Here is a 16098-nt window from a genome sequence, read left to right on the forward strand (position 1 = left end):
TCAGAACAACTCTATGAGGTGGGCGCTAGTATCCCATTATCCCGTTTGACCAGTAAGGAAACTGAGGCTCAGAGAGACTGCGGAACTCGTCTAGGGTCACACAGCTGTTGGTTACCTGGCAGAGTTGAGGTTCCATTCTGGGGCCACTAATCCCTTGCTTTTTACCGCTGCGCTCCATAGCTTGCCTCTCCTTTGTCTGTCTGGGCCTCAGTTTCCTTCTCTGTAAAACGAGGAGTTTAATCTGCAGCTTCCTTTACCAATCGGTGGTTCAGACCAGGAACCTCTGCCACAGATCTCGGAGCTGACAGGGGTTAAGAAGGTGGGTGAAATAAGGGAGCGCCCAGTTTTCCACAGCCTGCTTTTCCCTGGGACCTCGCGAAGGGCGGACCTCGTGAGCTAAAGGAGGTGCAGGAGAGCACCTATGTTCCGCGGCGGGTGAAGGTGCTACCTGCCTTCGAGCTAGGCTGTGAGTCCTGGTGCTTATCTCAGGGCGCCAAGGCCAGTGTAGAGGGCGAGTTCCCCTTGGGTAACCTCAGGTCTCCCGCAGAGAACGTTATCCCCAAGAAAGAAGAGGAGAGAGGGGCATGGAGCGCCCTGCGACTGCAGGAGTACTTCAGTTCCCCAGGTCTGGCTTAGGGTAGCCTGGGTTTCCGGACATGTGGATCCGTGGGGGTCGAACGGAGACTTCCTGTCGGGTCCCTGGGGTCCTCCGACTGCGGCTCCTGAGCTTAGCACTTACTTCTCGGCCCCGCGGGCTGCAGGGAACTCCTCCCACCTCTTAAGTCAAAGAAGTCGAAGTGGGCGAAGGGGCACCCCGGGGTTCGCACCGGTGCTCTTCCCCCCCCCCCCCACAAGGATTCCGAGAAAATAAATGGCAGAGGAGACAGGAGTACTACATTTGCTTGGCTCCCGCTTTCCTCCTACCCACCCCTACTCCCCTTATCCCGGGGCAAAAACTTATTTTTAAAAAATGTTGGCAGAGATTTACGTGTCTTTGCCCTACCTGGGTTTCACAAAGACTCACATTCAAGCCTGCCTCCCTTCAGATAACCTCCTCTCCCCCTGCTAAAAGGGCCAAGGATGGTAAAAGAAGAAACAATCTCAATCTTTTCGTTTGGAAACGAAAGCCCCTGGCTTTTCATAAAGGGCTCCTCATCCTTCAGTGCTTGAGTCCTAGTTAAGGAGAACGACTTCCAAGTAGAAATAATAGGCGGAGAGAAAGAAGGGAGATACAGTGATCTAGGGGGTCCTAAATTTTGTCTCGCGAGTCCTGTCTCCACTCAACAAACCAAACGCCTGAGGCCCGCGAAAGGTTTAGGGATAGAGCTTGTGGGAGAGGACTGGGCAGACAGCGTAGGGGGCAGTGACTTGGAGAATCTTTCTTTTCTCAATAATGATTTTAAAAAACTTCTGAGTGGAGACGAAGCAAAGTCAAGCAGCAAAGGTGGCCTGGGGGGCAAGCGGAGGGCTCAAGTTCCGTACGTTCACCCTCAGGGTCTCCTGCGCCTACGAGATGCGCATCCCCAAGAAGTGTGCCCTTCGACTAAGTCCTGGACCCGCACACACTTCGGGTCCGCAGCCAGAATTTAATGGCGACAGCGTTTACGCAATGCAAGCAAAAAACCAAAGCGTAAAAAATGACTATGTCATTTATTGAAACGCCACTCTGTCAAACTACAACTACTTTGCTTCACATGTTTGGCTGGAAAGTTTGGAGCCCCAGCCCGGGCCAGCCAGGTACAGGAGGCCGGACTGCAACCGGTTGCTTCCCTCCCGTCGCGCCTGGCCGTCCCACGCTGCACCGTCGCTGCTGCCTCCTGGCGCCCCTGGGATTTTATACGCACCTCTGAAACACGCTCCGCTCCGGGCTCCCAGTTCTTCTCCTTGCCTAGGGGTTGTTTCCCAATAGATCCTGACTCCTTTAGAAGATCCAAAAACCAAACCAAAACAACCCCCCTTCCCGTCCCAAACACCTGTTCTGGGGCGCGGGGCTGCCAAACAGAGACTAGATGAAGGAAGTCAGATTTGGCGAAGCTCTTCCAGCTCCCAAAGATTCGAACAACACTACCTCGCATTCGTGGGCCGATGGAGGCTCTCCCTACTCCACTCCTTGGTCCCCCTACCTGGCTTCTGCCTCCTGGTCAATCAGCGAGCAACCAGAATGGTATCCTCGATCAGGGTTGCAGGCAGTGCTCGGCGGAGTGGCTCCAGGAGTTACCCTCTCCTTGCCGGGCTTCGTATCCAAACCTTCCCCTTCACCCCTCCTCCCCAAACTGGGCGCCAGGATGCTCCGGCCCAGGATGCTCCGGCCGGAATATACGCAGGCTTTGGGCGTTTGCCCAAGGGGTTTCTTCCCTCCCAAACTAGCCGCTGTTTTCCCGGCTTAACCGTAGAAGAATTGATATTCCTCACTGGAAAGGGAAAGTGCTGCTGACTCCGATTTTAGGTATATGGCAACCGCCCTCCACCGGGCGCAAACCTCACCAAGTAAACAACTACCAGCGGATCGAAACACGCCCGGCTTATAACTGGTGCAACTCCCGGCCACCCAACTGAGGCACGTTCGCCTTCAGTACCGACCGCTGGAAGCCACAAAGGGCTACCTCTCTCCCCAGTGACCCCAAGATCATGGCCACCCCCTACCAGATGGCTCTAGAAGAGCCAGACTCAAGGGTGCAAAGTAAGGGTATACGCTTCTCTGAAGCCTGAGAGAGCTCTCTCTGCGCTTTCCTAAAGTTCCCGCCCTCTTGGAACCTACCTGCTCCTCCCTCCAAACCACTCTCTTAAGATTAATAACCCCATCTCTACTCCCACCGCATTCGACCCTGCCCGGACTCACTGCTTACCTGAAGGGACTCTCCAGTGAGACGAGGCTCCCACACTGGCGAAGGCCAAGAAGGGGAGGTGGGGGTAGGGTTGTGCCACACCGGCCAGCAGAGAGCGGGTGTTGGGTTGAAGAGGAGGGTGTCTCCGAGCGGGACGCTTCCTCGGACCCGCCCCCACCCGCGCTGCGAGGGCGCCCCCAAGGAGCAGCGCGCGCTGCCTGGCCGGACTTGGGCTGCTTAGTGAATGGAGCGGCCGAGCCTCCTGGCTCCTCCTCCTCCCCGCGCCGCCGGCCCCTCTTATTTGAGCTTTGGGAAGCTGAGGGCAGCCAGGCAGCTGGGGTAAGGAGTTAAAGGCAGCGCCCACACCCGGGGGCTCTCCGCAACCCTACCGCCTGTCCGCTCCCCCCCTTCCCGCCCTCCCTCCCACCTACTCATTCACCCACCCACCCAGAGCCGGGACGGCAGCCCAGGCACCCGGGCCCCGCCGTCTCCTCGCCGCGATCCTGGACTTCCTCTTGCTGCAGGAGTCGGCTTCCACGTGTGCCCCGGAGCCGGCGTCTCAGCACACGCTCCGCTCCGGGCCTGGGTGCCTACCGCAGCCAGAGCAGCAGGGAGTCCGGGACCCGGGCGGCATCTGGGACAAGTTAGGCGCGGCCGAGGCCAGCGGTGAACGTCTCCAGGGCCGGAGGAGCCGCGGGGCGTCCGGGTCTGAGTCGCAGCAAATGGGCTCCGACGTGCGGGACCTGAATGCGCTGCTGCCGGCCGTCCCCTCGCTGGGTGGCGGCGGCGGCTGCGCCCTGCCTGTGAGCGGCGCCGCGCAGTGGGCGCCGGTGCTGGACTTTGCGCCCCCCGGCGCTTCGGCTTACGGGTCGTTGGGCGGCCCCGCGCCGCCGCCGGCTCCGCCGCCACCGCCGCCGCCGCCGCCTCACTCCTTCATCAAACAGGAGCCGAGCTGGGGCGGCGCGGAGCCGCACGAGGAGCAGTGCCTGAGCGCCTTCACTGTCCACTTTTCCGGCCAGTTCACTGGCACAGCCGGAGCCTGTCGTTACGGGCCCTTCGGACCTCCTCCGCCCAGCCAAGCGTCAACCGGCCAGGCCAGGATGTTTCCTAACGCGCCCTACCTGCCCAGTTGCCTGGAGAGCCAGCCCGCTATTCGCAATCAGGGTAAGTAGGCCCGGGAGCGCCCCCTACGCGCGGGGCAGTGGCGCCAGGTGCTTGCCGCTCTAGGACATCCCCCTCCTCCTACCCCTTTTGACCGCAGCTCTTACCCAGCTGCTTCCCAAGGGCCGTGAGGGTAGCGGAAGCGGTGGCTGGGGAGGAGGCCGGGGAGTGGGAGTGCACGCAGGCACGGGCCCTCGACATCCTCCAAAGCCAGGCAGAGCTGGAAGCCTGACTGTTCGCATGAGCCGGGAGGTCGTCTGGGGCCCCTGAGAGTCCGAGAGATTCCGGGACTGGTAGTCCCCACGGGAGTGGGACCAGGAAACCAGCGCAGTGTCTGGCTCTGCCTCGGGAAGAGGTTTTGTTGATTAAGGCAACACCAAATTGTCACCAAGCATTGGGCTTTTCAGACGTCTGGACTCTGGATTCGGAGTCGGACCAGCGCGGGTTGAGCGCCTGTGCTGTGCTGCCTCCGCCGCGCTAAAACGTGCAGGAGCACCTCCAGCCCTTATAATACGGTGTTGGCACACACTAGGTTCATATTAAGTATCGTGGAGAGCTAGAATGAGCAAATGCACCGCCAGTAACTAAATGGCTTTCTGGAACCGCGTCGTGTCCGCGGATAACTCCCGCGTGTGGTAATACAGAAGGGGATCTTTCCTGGGCTTCGGCTTAGGCGGCGGGCACACAGGTTCTGGGGATGAAAGAGAACTTGACTTGTCCGATTCCAAGCTATGCAGGACCAGGTTCTACCACAGGCAGTAGAAGGAGGCACGAGCTTTGACCTTTCTTTCAGCCCATCTGGGGCGCCTTTTAATCTTGTAAACGCGGGGCTCAGCTGGGACAATATTTCTTCAAGACCTGGGGTTAGAACAAAGACAGGATTATTCACTGTGCTTAGTGGGGATACAAGGAGGGAACTCTGCACACGATAAATATCAGGTTGGTTTCTCATCCTGTGCCGGCGCCCGCCCACCTCTTTTTAGCCTGGGCTGCGCGGACGCGATCCTGCGGAGCCACTGTAGTTTGCCCTCTCTTTTATTTTCAGTGGATTTCCGCGCTATTGAGAACCTAAGCCAGTTCGGTTTGATTCGGTAATTTAGTAAACCCTTTACTAATACAATGGCGGATGCTTTTCCTGGAGCAAAATTACTCGAGGGCCTCAGGACTGGGATGTTTTTGGAATGCGTGGGAAACAGAGTGTATCTTTTGCAGGAGGTACCTTCGCCCAAGGCTCGGGAGAAGGGCTCTGCCCTTGTTGCCCGCCTTCACCCGCGCCTACTAAACGCGCGTCTTCAGGCCGCTCCTACCTTAGCGTAACAAGGAGCACCAGGCCCACCCGAAGCCTTGGAGAAATCGAAACCGGCCTTTTCTTCCGGAGAATCTGGGATCAGTGTCCTGCGGAGGAACTGCAAGCGGACCCAAGGGTTGCCTCCACTCTATGCCTTTAGTTAGTGAAATTAGAGTTTTGTACTCAAGGGTCGTTGGGGCAACTTACTGTCGCTGAAGCTTGTGTTCTTTGATCAGATCGCGCCACCTTTGTTTAGCAGGCTGGTGTTACTTTTGGGGAGTTTCTAGGTCTCAGTATCCCCGTCTATAAGACGACAGCTGAGATGGGCAACCTGGAGACTGGGTCCGGCTTGAAGTTATACTCCATAGATGCAGAAGCGCGACCCACCACCCTCTTGGGGCTTTAAATATGGAACTCGGCAACCCATCTAAACCTATGTGACTGAGAAACCATGAATCTCTGTCTACATGTGTGCTGTTTGGAGGTGGTTGAGAAACCATCGAATCCATGCCCCTGGGGCACAAAATACTGCTATGCCATTATCTTTTTAGTACTTCTAGGGGATTTTTGAAACCTGGGCTCTGTCGCTTCAGTTTGGGTCCCTTGTCCAGCCCTCTTCAGGGCAGGTCTGGTGCCTGGGATCTTATCACACATCGTGGGGGGTGGGACTGTGGGTTTTGCAGTTAGCAGGCATTACATTTCTGGAAAATATCTGGATTCCTCTGTAATACACAGGCGTGGCTGTCATAGAGAAAAAGTTAAAAGGGGACCAGGACTAGCAGGTGAATGTATCCTCCTTCTCCACCCTGGAGAAAAAGCCCAATGGAGAGAGGGCCCCAGATTCAAGTCATACAGCCTGGAAGCACTATCTCCAGGTTTAAGTTTTGTCTTGCAATGAAAACGGATGGGTCGAGCTTACTTAGCCCTTGAGGCTCACGGGGCAGCTTGGATGTGAGAAGTGCCCTGGCTGCTATCCTGGAGTAGGCAACAATTATTTTGATTTCCAGGGTTCCTGCTGCTTCCCCAGGAAATGCAGGGCCTGGCCCAAGACTTGGACTGTGAGAGGCAAGGGCATCAACTCTCTCAAAAATGTGGAAATGGCCATCAGAGCGCCAAGGCCAAACCCCAGGGGAGAGGAATCAAGGCCCTCTCTGGATTCCTAGGGCAGCCTAGCCATGGCGCACAGGCAGGGGCAATTGCTGGTGCCCAGTCACAACCGCCCAAAACTTCACAAGCATGTTCATATTTTAATTTCTTAAATATTATATCTGGCATCCTAATCTTGTAAACATTAATTTAGCAAACATCAATCGCCTACTGGCCAGGCACTGGGTACTGAATACAACAGCCTCAAGAACCTCTGCAAGAAACTCACCAGCTAATCCTGGAGAAGCCCCTTTTTTTGGATGAGGAAATACAGGTTCTATGAGATTAGGTGGCAGAGGTGGTTATTTGAACCCAGACCATTCTAGGGTGTTTCTACTCCTTTCCCAGGGATCTTGGCCCCACCGTTGAGATGGATTTCTTCTGGCCCGAGGGAGGGGCAGCAAACTCTTAGTCCTTGTGTGGGGGTTGACGGGTTTGTGAGGGCAGATGTGGGGCGAGGACTTGAGTGGCCCCAGACTAGATGCAAGGCTTAAGGAGGAGGGAAAAAAAACTTACTTGGGCCGGACGCAGTGGCTGGAGGCGGTTGGATCACCTGAGGTCAGGAGTTTGAGACCAGCCTGGCCAACATGGCGAAACCCTGTCTCTACTAAAAATACAAAAAAAATTTGGCGGGGCGTGGTGACGGGCGCCCATAATCCCAGCTACTCGGGAGCCTGAGGCACGAGAATCGCTTGAACCTGGGAGGTTGAGGTTGAAGTGAGTCGAGATCGCGCCACTGCACTGCAGCCCGCGCGACAGAGTGAAACTCCGTCCCCCCCAAAAAATAAAGAGAGAGAGAGAGATTGCTTGCTAGTCTCCTGATCCCGCAGCCCCGCAAGCTCGCAGACGCCTAACGCGTGATTAGGCCTGGGATCATCAGGCCACCCTAGGGTCAGGTGCGGAGGCCTGTGAAGCCTGAGGGCAAAGGCTCCCCCTTCCGGTCACATAGAAGAGGGTATTTTGTTGGGGGACAGGTTTTCCCCAATCACGGTACAGCTGCAGTCATCGTTTTCAGCCTTCTGAGCACCTTCCTGGCTGAGCCTGCTGTCCCTTTCACCCCTCAGCTCTCCCGGCCCGGCTGGGCCAGGCGGTTCCCGGCTTCTCTGCAGCCGCGGGCGGGAGTGGAGGGCGCAGAGCGCGTCTCGCCTCTTCGCTCGCGGTCAAGGTTGCGCTCCCCTCCCGAGCCGGGACTAAGCGTGGGAAAGGCGCTACCTTGGCCACTCGATTCTCTCCCCCCAAGGCCTGTACAAGGAGCCTTTGAACAGGCTGCTCCTTCCAGCCAGCAGCTGTACCTCCCCCAGCCCCTGCCCCCGCACTCTCCGCGCCAGGCCCAGCGCTGGGCCCAGGGACAGCGCGCTCTAATCAAACCCGCGTCCGATAAGCTTCTAATTAAAAGAGACCTCCCTCCGCTCCACAGGCGCTTTCACCACTGCCCCTCCCGGGGGAACCTGAAGGAGGGGGTTCGAGGCCGGTCTCTTCCCCCCGAGGTCTGCATGTCCCGTCTGGGAGGGGAGCCTAGGAGGCCTCGTGGGCCACGGGCATCCTTGGGCCCGAGTTCTGGGGTGCAGATGGACGTCGCGAGAGTGGGTGCCGCAATTTGGGACCCACGGCCCTCGCCGGGCATGGACAGTTGCGGAGCAGGGCTCTGAGGATTGTGCAGTGCCCCGGGTCCCTGCCTACTCCTCGGCTCATGAATGGAGAAGGGTTCGCCTAGAGAAAACTTCTTAGTAGCTTCTATTTCTTCTCTCTCTCTTTCTCTCTCTCTCTTTTTAGTGTCCTTTCAGAAAATCGGCCTTCCCTCCAGGCAATAGTGGGTGCCCAGAGCCAAATTTCGTTTGTAAGCTGATCTATAGGCCTCAGGTTTCTAAAGGAAGTCTCTGGAAGCCCAAACGTGCTCACCCACGCCCGAGAGCTAACGGGGCCGGGGGTTATCTTTGCCCACTTAGCAGGCGAGAAATGGAGGCCCTCAGGGTCATGCAGATGATAAAAGCTGGTGGCTTCTCCAATCCCCAACTTGTGGTGCTGAGCGGTTTGTGAGATTTAAGCCTGGACCTGTACTACCAGGGAGTTAGGATTTGCCCCCTCCTTCCCTCCCTTGCACTCTGCCACACCACCCTTCAGGCTTATGCCTCTGTTGCCCCGAGAAGCTTTTTTTTTTTGTCTGGGCGCGGGATGGTGGTGTGTGTGCATGCGTGTGCGTGTGTGTTTCGAAAATGGAGGTAACGATGCCCTGGGTCCTGCTCATCGGCTGAGTTCTGCTTGTCTTTGGAGGCACTTTGATAAAATCGCGCAAGAGTCGGAGAATGGGTGCTGTCTGCCCCAACTTACTCCTGAGAATTTTGTGAAGTTTGGAGACCCAGGGCAGTCGCTGGGCCAGGAGGATCTGAGGCTGGTGGGGTGGCCCTGCCAGGATCCCATAGGAGCAACTCTCCTTTGCCATTGTGCCTGGACCTCAGGCCATAGACTCCAGAACTTGTAGAGGAATGGGACCCCACCTTGGGTTCCAGGGCCAGTGAGGATCTTTAGCGGAAGGATCGTTTTCCCCAGAGGCGGCAACAGCTTTCCAGAAGCTTGTGGGGCATATGTTTAAAGCAATTTAATAACAAAAATTATAAAAGACTATGTTTTCCAACTGAGGCTCCACGCTCTTTTTCTCACTTTAGGAGAGATGGGGAAAAATGCCAGGATTGCCCTGGGGGGAAACTGAGGCAAAGGACCCAAGCACTACCATGGAGGGAAAGGGAGATACAGTGTCAGGCACACTCCAAAGGAAACTTGTTGTCCAGCTTGGGGAGCAAGGAAGTTGGCTCCTACAGCAGTGGACAGGGTCGGATCCCTGGGCGCAAGGTGGGTCCCATAGCGGGAGGGGGAGGAGAGCGCAGGGTCGCCATCTGAAGGCCCAACTGGAAGGGGCCCTTCCTTGTTTTCCCCCTCACCAGCTTTCCTTTGGGCCTCGGCTGTCGTGGTGTCGGGTTGGGTAGTCCCAGACAGATAACATTACTCGGTAATTACTCTTCCCATTTTTAAGACCAGGCCATTTAACTGGCTCCGAGTAATTAATGAAAGTTGGTGCGCGGGTCCCTGATTTACAGCTCGGAGTCAGCGCGGGGTTAGCCCAGCAGATTCATTTCGCTTGCCCGCGCTGCTCCTGCGGAGAGCTGCGGAGTTGGTTTTTTGGGGTTGACCAACTTTCTCTGTCGATCAGGCAACGAGTTTATTTAACTTGCCAGGGGTTCGCTGCAGAAGCGGCAGAGACAGTGGAAGACTGAAGCATAAATAAACTGGGAAAAAGCGAGGTCGGGGTTTTAGTCAGAAAAGGATGGAGAAGCCTGTCCCGAGGTCACATCCATGGACTTGGGCCGTCTTCCCGCCGAAAGTCCTGGAGGCTGGTGGGGCTGGATTCTCCTCCGCTGGGGGTCCGAATGCGGGGTTCAGCGCACATCCCCCGCCCGCGGCTGGTTCAGACCCACTGTCCCTGTCTTAGGACAGCCCCGCTGACGCTGTGCTTCTCTCCGCCGCTCCCGCAGGTTACAGCACGGTCACGTTCGACGGGACGCCCAGCTACGGTCACACGCCCTCGCACCACGCGGCGCAGTTCCCCAACCACTCCTTCAAGCACGAGGATCCCATGGGCCAGCAGGGCTCGCTGGGTAAGCGAACGGGAACCAAGTGGAGTCCTCCCCTTCTTCCATGCTATCCCCCTCTCCCCCCAGGAATTCCCAACCCACAGCAAATTAGGCAAAGGAGGACATCTAAAAGGACCTTAGAAATCATTACCCCAATGGCACTGTATTTAAAGGACAAGACTGGGTCTCCCTCTATCCCAAGAACCTTAGGGACATCGCCATCCAGCTAAGTCTATGAATGTCCAGCGGGCCTTTTGGGTGCACCGCGCAGCGACTGCTAGGGGAATGTAAAGTGAGAGGCTTAGCTTCTCGCATTCTGGACGCCTCGCTCTGCACGCCGCTCATCCAGGCCCCAGTGCCCCAAGCTCAGGATCTCGCGTCTCCCCCAACCCCTGCCCGCAGCCTCGCACCCCGAGCCCTTGGGGCGCAGTCGCTCAGCTGTCTTCGGTTCTCTCTGCAGGTGAGCAGCAGTACTCGGTGCCGCCCCCGGTCTACGGCTGCCACACCCCCACCGACAGCTGCACCGGCAGCCAGGCTTTGCTGCTGAGGACGCCCTACAGCAGGTAGGAAGGCGCTGCGCTCTGCGTCTGGGTCCCTGGGACTCCAGAGGGGACGCACGAGCCGGCGGACTTTAGAATACCCCAGTCGGGCAACCCTGACTGCGGCATGCAGGGTCTCGGAGGCATGGGACGCCTCGACTCCACTCTACTACTTAGAGGAAATTAAAGCTGATCTTCCTGGTCTCTGAGTTGTTCTTATTTTGTATACAAATGAGGACAATTACTGTTTCGAGCTGAAGAAGGAGCGGCGCTTGAAAAGTTATTATTATTTTTAGAAGGTCTTTACTGGGAGGAGTTTACCTTCATCGGGACTAAAGATTAAACAAGGAGTCCTCTCCCACTCGGTTCTGAGAACTCAAACCCATCAATGACCAGACTACACCGGCCAGACTACCGCGTACCCTCGGCCACAGCCTTGGCCACAGTCTTCTCCCCACCTCAACCCTCCAGGGTTTCGGCCCGCGGCAGCCATTTGTGGGCGTGGTTCCCAGCACCCCTGCTACGCTCTGGGGTGGGCCTCCGGCCTGGGTGCGGGACGGAGGTCGGGTTGCAACAGGGCCCTGCGGGGAGGCTGCCCTGGCCTGCGTGGGACCTTCTTCCTGTGCGCGGGAGGCCCAAGGCCAGCTTCATTCCCTTCCAAGCTTTTGCCCGCTCCGTGCTTCCTCTTCTCGCCTCTCGCTCCACCTTCTCTCCCCCAAATTTCTTCTTCAACTTTGGGTGAACTTGGCCGGCAGCCCGCGTCTGCGATAGGGTTGCCTAGTAACTGCGGCGCACACCAGCCCGCACGGGGCTGGAAGGTGGGGCGGGGGCCGTGGAGCGGCGGCGCGCGGCCTGTGCGGCCCGGGATTGGGCGCGCATGACCTCATAGCCCCCTCCTCCCGCGTGCTCGGGGATCCTGACACCGGCTGCCCCCAAACCCATCCCCATCCTCCCGCCCCTCCGCGTGGGGTCCCGGGGCTGACGTCAAGGGAAGGAGGTAGTGAGGTCATGAAGGAAGGAAAAGCGCCTGCCCTGGGAGATTGGGTGGGGGAGTGGCCGCGCCTGGGGGACTGTCCAGTCCCGCAGGTGGAGGAGGGGCGGGAGTCCTGGATCCGGAGCCAGGCGCAGCACCAGGCCGTTGCTGCCCTTACGAGAGTGAGCCCGGGGGCTGGCCTGGCTCTCGCATCTAAGGTTCTCCTTCCCGGGAGTTTCTAGAGAGTGCAGTGACGCGCCCCTTCTATTTCTAACGCCTGAGGCGCACGGACTGGGGAAACTTTTTTTCTGTTTTTCCCCAGAACATCCGGTTTATCTATTCGAATCTTGGATTCCTCATCACACTTTTTTTTGGGGGGGGGGGCGGGGGTAGGCAGGCGGTGGGCAAAGACACGAAATGGTCGCACCTTTCCATCCTTCTTTTTCTGCCTCCCTAGCTAGAAATCATTCCTGTTCTGCACCACAGGCGCGGCATGCTGCCCCAAGCCTGCCACCACAGCGCCTCCCTTCGGTGGGTCAAGTCTCTGGAAGGGAGGCAGGATTCGCGCTTATTCTCTGAGGTGAATCTCCTTCCCTAGCAAAACTGGCAGCAGGGCCATTGAGTTCTTCTTGAGTAGCTGTTCCCGCCCATTGCCAGGGTGTCATTGCTGTTATTCTGGTAGCCATCAGGCGGGCTATTGGGATGGTTCCCACGTAATGACCTTGGTCCACCCCTTCCTCCTTAGCTCCCTGTGGACTCAGTTGGTGTGTCACACTAGGCTGAGAGAAGACCTTGATGCGGGAGTGGGCATTGTCGAGATGGGAGGTGTTCTTGGGGGTTGGGGACTGGAAGACATTGCAGTCTGGTGCATCAGCGACTCGAAGCTACACACACATCCGTTACTACCCTCTCCCAAGCCAAGACTCACCCTGTGGGACCCTAGGAAGGCGTCCATTAGAGGACCTGGCAGCCTTGAAAGAGGAGTCCAGGAAGGAGCGATCACTACTACTGGTTTAACAGCAATTCTCCAGGGTGCCTATGGTGGATTTTGACTTAGGTCTGATTTTATGGTTGCTAGGGAAGTAGGAAACATCACATAAATTTTCACATTTTCTAATCCAGCTTCAGATTGGCCACTGCATTAAGCACTTTGTCAAACTCACCTTTCAGAAGTATTTGTTTATTTCTATCTTCTTTCTTTATAATTCAGAACTTTCTTTGGTACTGTTATTTTTACACAAATCCAATAAAAATACTATTTTTCCCTCTCACAGAACATTTCTCAAGTAGTAACATCTCAAAGAAGAATTTGTGACCCCTGTGGGAAGAGTTTGTTCCCTTGGAATTTGTACTATCTGGATCTTGAAAGCTTCATTCACTCTAAATTAACATTTCCAATCAGTTTTCAAAGATCATGTGCCTCCCTTGCAGTCTAAAGATGCATGGGCAGGTGTAGGGATGTTTTAAAACTGGATCTGTGCACCAACATTACTGCAGTTAATATGGTTTCCCTTTTTCCTACTCCTAAACAAGTTTGAAAGGGTATTTAAATGCTTTTGTGAATGCAGTGTTTGAAAAAGCATTAAAAAAGGACTAAACTTTAATTGCCTAACACCCTAACTTTTGGATTTTAGATATTCAGTGGTGCTTCTACTGGTCCCTGGTTTCATTCATTTTTCTGTCTAAAGTTTGGGACTTTGTGGGGAAAGTTTGCTTGTATTTTGTTTGCCTTGCTGCGTTTGACTCCCTGAGGCTGACTGCCCAGCTTTTTCTCCCCCTCCCTCACCAAACTTTTCCCTCCCCAGTCTTTTTTTTTTTTTCTTTTTTTTCTCTTTTTTTCGTTTTTTCTTTTCGAGACAGAGTCTTACTCTGTCACCCAGGCTGGAGTGCAGTGGCACAATCTTGGCTCACTGCAATTCCATCTCCCGGGTTCAAGCGATTCTCGTGCCTCAGCCCCCAAGTAGCTGGAATTACAGGTGCCTGCCACCACGCCCAGCTAATTTTTGTATTTTTAGTAGAGATGGGATTTCACCATGTTGGCCAGGCTGGTCTCAAACTCCTGATCTCAGGTGATCCGCCCACCTTGGCCACGAAAAGTGCTGGGATTACAGGTATGAGCCACTGTGCTGGGCCTCTCCCCAGTCTTTGGATATACTTTCCCTTGCCAGCCTAAAAGAAAGGTGATGGTACAGATCTGACATTAAATAAGCAGAATACAGTGTGGAGTGTGCTTTGGGGACGTTCTCAAAATCCCAGTTCTTTCCTTGTGGCCTGCACAATTCCCTCCTTTCTCTCGGGTGACAGACCTGAGGAGTTGCAGCTGCATCTATATTTGTTATGGCTATGAACAACAGTGAATAGAAAATGTACCCAATCAACAACTTATAGGAAGTGGCAGGAGGTGGTTTTCTCCATCCTCCTTACCGTCTCCTCTCATATAGAAGGTGGGTGGAGTTTGTGTAAAGGTCACCTGGTTTCTGAAACCAGGTGTCTGCCCTTATGGAACCCAGTGATCATTGTTGGATGAAAGCATGAGTCCTTGTAATGTAATAACTGGAATTTATTGCATGCTGACTATATGATGCTGTGCATGATGTTAAATGGTTCACTTAGTTTACCCATTGAACCCTTTTAACTACTCTTTGAGGCAGGTACTATAATTTCTAGTTTACTGATGAGGAAATAAGTTCAGAGTCTCAAAGTAACTTGCTCAAGGTCACACGCCAAGTGAGAATCAGAATCAGGATTTGATCCTCAGTCTCTCTGACTTCACAGCCCAGCTGTGCTCTGAATCACTGAGTGACACCAGACCCTGCAGGATTCCCTATCTGATTACTGCCCTTGTATAGTCAATGTATCACTTTTTTTTTCGGTTTGAGATGGCGACTTGCTCTGTTGCAAGGTTGGAGTACAGTGGCAGAATCTCGGCTCACTGCAACCTCTTCTTCCCGGGTTCAAGGGATTCTCCTGCCTCAGCCTTCCAAGTAGCTGGGACTACAGGCATGTGTGCCGCCTTGCCCAGCTAATTTTTTGTGTTTTTAGTAGAGAAGAGGATTTCGCCGTGTTAACCCAGGATGGTCTCGAACTCCTGACCTTGTGATCCGCCTGTCTTGGCCTCCCAAAGTGCTGGAATTACAGGCGTAAAGAGCCACTGCGCCGGCCAGTGTATCAGTTTTGTTCATAAATCATAAGAGCACATGCTTATGTGGACTTACCATGTATCAGGTACCACTGTAAGCACTTTGCAAGTATTGACGTATTTAATCCACCTAGTGACTCTGAGGGACACAACAGGTTATCACTCCTATTTTACAGAGGAAGAAACTCAGGCCCTGAGAAGTAAAATTCCCCAATGTAACACAGTTAAGGGATGGAAGTGGTGTTCAAATTCAGGCAATACAGCTCCAGAATCCATCCTCCTACCCTCTGCACTTGCTTTCTCTCTAGATGGATAAGTGCCATTCTCTTTCTGAAGGTGGCATCTGTCCTCAGTCTCACTAGAGGATGGTCTTCTATTTCCCACAGTTGTGAAAGAAGTCCAGTTATCCATTAGTTTTACCTGTAGCTTTCAATAGAAAGTTCTTGGTTTGGGACAACGTTTTCCCTCAAGGCCATTATCAGAAGCAGACTTGAACATTCTCCTGAAGTTCTAGCTCACAGAGCAGCTGTCTTTCAAACTCCAGACTCCTCCAGTTTCGTCTTTACCACCGCGTATAACTGTTGGGGTGAAGTTCAGCCCAGGCACCTAAACAATCACAGGGCAGAGACCTTTCTCCCTGTCCATCCAGACTCAGGAAGAATGACTGCTTCCAGGACCACCCTGGTTTGGGCTTGCCCAGAGGGAAGATCCCAGGAGAAAGTTCTTCTGTCACTGTAGGGAGTAGTGGGGTCCACCCCTACTAGGCACAATTTCCCTCCTAATCTCTACCTTAAAAGGCAGCTAACTGGGCCTTTTCTGCTCTCTTTCCTTCCCAGAGTCCCTTTGCCTCATCTGTTTACTGACTTCCTTGGAGCCCCCAGTCCTTGACTATGCCGACTTCACATATGATCCTCATGGCTACTTTGAAAAGTTCTGTGCACTGTGTTTGAAAAATATTCCTGTGAACACTGATTGTTTCTTTTAGGCATTCTAGCCCTTCCCTTTCCTTTTGCTCTTTTATTAGTTTTGCATATTCTTCTTTAGCAACTGTGCTACCAATTTAAATGAGAATATTTCCTTTTGATGTACTTTTGCCTGTTAGCAGGTAAAACCACACCGACTCTGGAAGCAATCATTGTTAGTCTGTTTTGAACTGAATGTTGATGATTCACAAATGGTGACATTAACAGTGGAGACTGTTACAAGTAGATTATTTTTCATGTGAGAGAAACTTCCTTAGCAGCCATAGAGTTTCTGGGAAATCTTGGGTTCCACAACTCAGTGGGAAGTGCCGATCCACCACTTGGGTTGGCCTTCAACATAGACATAAATCAGATGACAGCCCATGCCCAAGAAAATAAAATTGTAATTAATAATGCCTCTTTTCACTTGTGTACCTAT

General features: G+C 54.3%; 2 protein-coding genes across 7 annotated transcripts in view; one reads left to right on the forward strand and one right to left on the reverse strand.

Moving 5' to 3' along the window:
• Positions 1-1634: 1634 nt before the first annotated feature.
• Positions 1635-3459, reverse strand: LOC111554659. Its single transcript, XM_023230296.1, has 3 exons — positions 3420-3459; positions 2847-3200; positions 1635-1888 (listed from the first exon to the last, which is right to left on the reverse strand). The coding sequence occupies exons 1-3, from the start codon at positions 3457-3459 to the stop codon at positions 1647-1649; spliced, it is 636 nt and encodes a 211-aa protein (XP_023086064.1). The 3' UTR covers positions 1635-1646.
• The window catches only part of WT1 (WT1 transcription factor), a 48039-nt gene continuing 34996 nt past the window's right edge, over positions 3056-16098 (forward strand). For 4 of the 6 annotated variants that reach the window (XM_023230369.1, XM_023230370.1, XM_031933816.1 and 1 more), the window contains exons 1-3: positions 3056-3989; positions 9948-10070; positions 10507-10609. In XM_023230369.1, the coding sequence (XP_023086137.1) occupies positions 3548-3989; positions 9948-10070; positions 10507-10609 (668 nt within the window). In that variant the 5' untranslated portion in view covers positions 3056-3547. Of the gene's footprint in view, positions 3990-7426; positions 8125-9947; positions 10071-10506; positions 10610-16098 lie in introns of those variants that run through there. The other 2 variants (XM_023230372.1, XM_023230371.1) reach the window with 1 other exon arrangement.

This window comes from Piliocolobus tephrosceles, chromosome 13, assembly GCF_002776525.5.
Source record: "Piliocolobus tephrosceles isolate RC106 chromosome 13, ASM277652v3, whole genome shotgun sequence".
Taxonomy (NCBI): domain Eukaryota; kingdom Metazoa; phylum Chordata; class Mammalia; order Primates; family Cercopithecidae; genus Piliocolobus; species Piliocolobus tephrosceles.

What these genes read in the sequence shown, in the direction of transcription:
- LOC111554659 (XM_023230296.1), bottom strand. Translation starts at nt 3,459, where the DNA reads ATGCCGCCCGGGTCCCGGACTCCCTGCTGCTCTGGCTGCG. An exon ending in TCCCTGCTGCTCTGGCTGCG is followed by an intron (nt 3,201 to 3,419) that starts GTAGGCACCCAG and finishes AGGGTTGCGGAG; the next exon opens with AGCCCCCGGGTGTGGGCGCT. An exon ending in TCACTGGAGAGTCCCTTCAG is followed by an intron (nt 1,889 to 2,846) that starts GTAAGCAGTGAG and finishes AACAACCCCTAG; the next exon opens with GCAAGGAGAAGAACTGGGAG.